At 43.5% G+C, this 6,147-nt stretch overlaps 1 protein-coding gene across 1 annotated transcript; it reads right to left on the bottom strand.

Annotated features, from left to right (window-relative positions):
* Positions 1-1,503: 1,503 nt before the first annotated feature.
* On the bottom strand, positions 1,504-5,349 carry LOC147463787 (pentatricopeptide repeat-containing protein At1g15510, chloroplastic-like). The gene has a single exon (XM_086490948.1). It carries the CDS (start codon positions 4,809-4,811, stop codon positions 2,772-2,774), a length of 2,040 nt encoding a protein of 679 aa, XP_086347074.1. The 5' UTR covers positions 4,812-5,349; the 3' UTR covers positions 1,504-2,771.
* Between the last annotated feature and the right edge of the window lie 798 nt (positions 5,350-6,147).

The following is a 6,147-nucleotide window of genomic DNA, read 5'->3' as shown; positions in this document are numbered from 1 at the left end:
TGCCACATGCCTTCAAAATACAAGCATAGGTGAAGCCCTTCCTCTGCATTCATTGCAAACAACCAGAGATCTTAGCTATGCTTCTGTTTGGCATAGTGTACAATCCATGCAATCCAAGAGAGAGCATCTTGCACAAGATGCTCATGAATGAGTATATCTTCCAACAATGAATGCAGTCCAAGAGATGGCATCCCAAATAGAAAGCTTGTTGAGAACTTTTGCCCTCATTTTGCATCCAATGGAAACAACCAAGAGCTTCTTGACGCTGCCCATGTTCCACCTGGAAAGAAGGCATCACTCCACATGTTCTTTGTGGCGCATGTATATGTCTCTTGGGGTGTGTCGATGATCAAACAAGCAATGGCCAACTTCTGACTATGCTGACAAAACAAAGCCTGTTTAGCATCAGCAACTAAGGTTCTGAACACCCAATGCAAATTTGCAGAATATCCTTTGTGGGACAGCTGAACTCCAAGATCTTGTAGCTTTGCATAGATTTTTCTACTTTGTGGATGCAGAAAAAATGGCTGACTTCTCTATTAAAAACATACTTGCATCCATTCAATTGTTGCCACTCATCCCAAGCTGCAATTGAGAGCCCATCGACAAAATAAAGGAGCAAAAAACTCCCTTGCATTTGACCAGATACGCATAATTTTCCCAAAAGTTTTGCTTGAAACCTGGAATGCGTCTCAACTCTAACAAGCATGTGCAGCAGCTACTTTGGGTCTGGACTCTAGCTACAAAGTACCAGACAGTTTTACATTCTTGAAAGAGCAACAAGACTTCACAAGGCTAAGATAATAAAAGCTGCAAAGAACAGCAAATATGCATGCTTTAGGTGATGACATCTTATAATCGTAAAATCACAAGACTTTCTGAGACTTTACAAAATGCACTTTGCATATGTATGCCAGTTCTTACAACGCTAAAACGTTAGCAGCATCAAAGGGCTGCATAGTATGCTTGCAATTCCCACTCAAACCAACATACTCTGCCCATCCCATGCACATCAAATAATCAGAGCAAGAGTAGAATATCTATATCTATCTATATCTATACTATTATAATGGGGGAAGGGATTCCAGCCCCTCCCCCCGGACACGTGTCGCAAGCACGTTCATCCAGTCAGTGTGGCCTGCAGCCCGGTGTCACAGGCGGTCAGCGCGCTGAGTGAGAGAGAGAGAGAAATGAAATGAAATGAAATGTTATATTAACGTCTTCAAAAGGCCAAAGTGACCTATGAGACCAGAAAGTTACAATGAGGTGTATCTGATACAAAGTCAGATTAACAAAATAAATTAAACTAGAGAGAGAGAGAGAGAGAGAGAGAGAGAGAGAGAGAGGCCTGCCGCCGGCTAGACTAATTCTCCAGTAAAGATGGCAGTTATCTTATGAGAAGGGTCTGATGGAGCCAGTGAGGGCAGCAGTTGGTATAGCTGCAAGGGCATTTGCAAAAAAATCCAAAGAAGGAGACATTACTGTCTGAAATTAAAACGCACGAAAAGAACAGGATCAAATTAATGATTGTCCGACAAAAAAAGAACAGTGCTAACTCAGGAAAAGGGAAATTCTAATACAAACTGATACACTAAGCACATTGAGTGCAAGTACCAGACTCACAAGAGCTGCAATTCCATCATTAGGTTCTCTCAATCTATCCTCACGTAACGAGGGCTTCCTCACCTGGCATAGAAAACAGATCCTGGCCTGACTATCTTGAAGACCATACTGCAACAAACAAAGAGAGATTCCTCATCAACAACTGCCATTGATACCAAAAAGATCACCTGTACATACATGACTTCTTAAGATGTCAAAGATCCGTTAAACTGAAATATCCAAGCAATGGCCAAAATAAGCAATATCCCTACAAAGCTGTGTGCAGAACTCACAGAAGGCCACAGGAAATACACATGGAAATGGCATGGAACAAAACCAGAATTTTTGAGACGAAATGTTGGTAATTTGATTTTGACCCAGAATGACAGGCCAACACAAAAGCTCATCGACCCTTCATCCTCAACATCCCAAACTTCTTGCTTCATCCTTCTCAATGACAAGGGACAAATCTAATGTTTGCTGAAGAGCTCAAAGCATAAGTGACCGGATAAAAGCCATCCTCATTTCCAAAATCAAAGAAATAGACCAAATATTTGAGCTAATCAAAACATTGTTCTGGTAAGCGAATAGGGTACAAACTCTCAGGTATCTCATGCACAAGACCTTTCTGTGACAGTGATGCTATGGCTTCAAGCATACCTGGAAGGGAGATGCTGAATAGGCTGGCACCAGTGAAACAAAATAAAGCACAGCGGCCACTGACCCACAGGGCGCACCGGCTCAATCGCTTTCAGAGGAGAGTCACCATGCATAGACAACAGGATGTGTGTCTCCATGCGTGTGCCATGAGGGAGGGAAATAGAGCACACTACACCCAGGGAAAAAGAAAGATGGATACAACGTTGCACAACCACGTTCATGCAAAAAGCAACTTTCTATCGATGGCCCGAGATTCAGGGCCACGTTGTTGTGACGATAATTCGAATCCATGCATCGGCAATGTCTCCAGCAGTGCCAACAAACTGACTTCTCAAGAAAGGTGAACATGTCCATGACCTTTTGTTAATTACAAGAAAATCCTTCGTAGCATTTGCAAGCCCTCCAAATATGGACAATCAATGCTGCTTGCAGGGGGATTCTGTACCTCGCTTTAATCCTTGTGCTGAGCTCCTTCATAAGTTTGAAACAAGAAAACATAAGCAGAAGAGTCACGTTGATCTAGATTCTAGACACATAACATGTTGGAAAACCTCTGTCCCGAACTCCACGTTGCCCAAGTTCCTACATGAAGCTAACATGGTTCTCCACATCACAAGATTGGGATTGCACGGAATCTTCCTGATAACCGCCAGAGCTTTGTCCAAGTGACCAGCTCGGCAAAAAAGGTCTATAATGCCAGCAAAATGCTCCGGGAATGAAACAATACCATAATCTTTACTCATGGCTTCAAAATACATTTGACTTTTATCAAACAGACCTGTACGACTACATGCATTTAAAACAACGACGAAGGTGATCAAATCTGGTCTTATACTATCTCCTAACATTCTGCCAAAAATATCAAGAACATTCTTAGTTTTTCCAACATGGACATATCCTGTAATAAGAGAATTCCAGGATACTACATCTCGAACCGGAAGATGGTCAAAAACTTCTTGAGCTGTTGCAAGCAAACCACATCTGGCATACATATCAATCAGAGTGTTTCCAACAAGATCATCACTTTCCAGCAATCCCAGTCTTCCAATTTCTCCATGTATTTCTCTGCCTTTAACTGTGGCTCCAATGCTACCACAGGCTTTCAAGCCACAAACAAATGAGACAATGTTAGGGGAAATCATGTCAAGCTGCATCCGTTCCAAACACTTGACAACCTCTTCACCATACTCATGGTCAGAATATCCTGTAATCAAAGCATTCCATGAGATAACATTCCTAACTGGTAGCTTGTCAAACACTTGCTGTGCTGATCTGAGCAAGCCCCATTTTGCATACATATTAACTATCGTGTTTCCAACAACAATATTTCTTTCAGAAAACCCCTGTCTTTCAACCTCGGCATGAACTTCTCTCCCTTTTTCTACTGTTTGGGCAAGACCACAAGCTTTCATGCAGCAAACATAAGTGACAGCATCCGGCGTAACACCTGCATGTTGCATCTGTTCGAAATGATCCAGTGCTTTCTCGCTGTAACCATGTTCAGCATAGCCAGCTATTAGAGTGGCCCATGTGAAGACATTCCGTTCTGAAAGCTTGTCAAATACCTCTTGTGCTCTTGCAAGCAACCCAAATTTTGCATATAAATGAATCAACGCATTGCCAACAACAAGATTTCTAGCCAGTAAACCCCGTCGTTCAACCTCAGCATGAATATCTTTCCCCATATCCAGGGCATTAATGTTGCAACAGATTCTTAGACCACAGACAGATATGATAGCATCCAGCGGGACACCCTCACGTTGCATTTTCTTAACACAAGCCAGAGCTTCCTCGTCGAGGCCATGTTCAGCATAACCTGTTATTAACGTAGTCCATGACACTACATCTCGAGTTGGAAGCTTGTCGAAGACTTCTTGTGCAGCAACAAGACAACCACATTTAGAATACATTGTGACAAGTGCATTCCCAACCACAGGATCTTCAAAGATCAATCCCTGTCTCTCAATCTCACTATGAATAACTTGTGCTCTTTCTAAAGCTCCTATACAGCAACAAGCTCTGAGACCACAAACAAGGGTAACTGCATTGGGAATTATTCCTTTGGTTTGCATCTGTTCTAATAATAAAAGGGCCTTGTCTCCATGCCCATTTTCAGCAAACCCTAACATTAGGGCAGTCCATGAGACAATATTGGGAGCTGGTAGCAGATTAAAGACTTCTTGTGCTTTCTCGACCAAGCCACACTTGGAGTACATATCTACCAGAGTGCTGCCAACAAAAAGGTTTCGCTCCACCAAACTCAGCCGTGCAACCTCTGCATGCAGTGCAAAGCCACTCCACAGATCTTGGACAGTTGCGCAAGCCTTCAGTAAACCCACAAAAGTGCGACTGCTGAGATGTGTACAATCATCTTCTGGAAGCTTTATATACAAGTTCAAAGCTTGCTGCAGTTCACCGGATCTGATGCAACCAGTGATAATTGAATTCCAAGATAGCTTAGTCCTGTACTTGAATCCATGGAAACCTTTGCGTAATTTGCTCAGGCCCTCAACTTTGTTACACATTGTAGCTAGGCTATGGTCTTCCATGTCCTTTCATGCATGCCTGCAAGCAATCGCCTGCCTTATTTTCAATTGTGTGTAATTATGCATCGACTATCCGAAGTCCTCAGATGGCATTCTTGTGGTGTCCTGAGGAAGTATCTTGCACTTACTTAATCTTTGCATTGCCAGGGGTGCATAATGCCCTTGATTGAAGCTGTGCTCAAACACCGTTTTCAATGTTTTATTTCCATCTTCACCCGACAAAGAGCCCCCTCTTGCTGCGCATAACCACAATAGGATCCAACGAATAAACAGCAAAGGCCAACTGAAAAGACAACAGCAAGACACGATCAAATTGAGAAATCTGTGGTGGTCCATAGTCTGCGACAAGTGCATGCTTGAAATGATCTTGCAATGGACGCTTTATACTGAAACGGAGCCTGCTGTGATTCTATGCTTCCAATGGAAACGTCGAACGCTAGCGAAGAACGCCCCCCTGAGGGTAGCCGCATGAGAGACAGACAACCATGATTTGAGCCTTGGCGGTCGGGATGGTGTATTTACAAGCCGACCCGCTACAGTCTACAGGGGCACTCACTTTATGAGGCCGTTTGAGTTGCATTGCTGGCCCCGGCCGTTCGTATTCACGAGCTCGCGCGATGCGTGCGACCCACCTAGCGCGGGTCTCGCTCTCGCTCACTCTGATCACGTGCGAACTTTTATGAATGGTTTCCCAAAAAAACTACTCTTGCTTGGTGCGCCTTGCAATATAACAACTACTAGCTTGCACGACCCGCCTACCGGCGGGTCTTGCTCGCTCTTACTATGACACAAATTAAATTAATGACACACATGTCAGAACTGTGAGTGGCTCTCTCTTTGGATGGGTGTTGTCAGACACACACACACACACACACACAGAGTTCTGTATCCAGTTCTCGTGGGTGGTCCTCTCTCTCTCTCTCTCTCTCTCTCTCTCTCTCTACATATATATATATATATATATATATATATCAGGTGTGGCTGGATGCTGCCGGAGCCTCTCTCTCTCTCTCTCTCTCTCTCTCTCTCTCTCTCTCTCTCCCCCCCCCCCCCCCCGAGTGTTAAATCACTCGTGCACCTATGTACTCTCTTTAGTTCACATTGCAGAGCAAGTGGACGTGTCACCTCGAGTTTAGTGGCGAAAAAGAACAAAAAATACCTAGTAGTATATTTATAATTGACTTCTCACATTTACACCTGCATTGGCACTAAACAGGTTTTAGGACAATTATCATGTTGTCGATAAGCTGAATGAGTTCACCTTGATGGTTTTCATAGCAATGCAATCCATGTCACCGTGACTAATTTTCCCTAACTCTCTCATGTTTTTACTCAAGCT

The sequence above is a fragment of the Adiantum capillus-veneris genome, chromosome 2 (assembly GCF_014529385.1).
Source record: "Adiantum capillus-veneris isolate H3 chromosome 2, ASM1452938v2, whole genome shotgun sequence".
NCBI classification, from domain to species: Eukaryota; Viridiplantae; Streptophyta; class Polypodiopsida; order Polypodiales; family Pteridaceae; genus Adiantum; species Adiantum capillus-veneris.
The sequence above is the reverse complement of the archived record's forward strand: the minus strand, read 5'-3'. Positions and strand labels throughout refer to the sequence as shown.

Coding starts and splice junctions, on each gene's coding strand:
- LOC147463787 (XM_086490948.1), bottom strand. CDS start 4,811: ATGGAAGACCATAGCCTAGCTACAATGTGTAACAAAGTTGAGGGCCTG.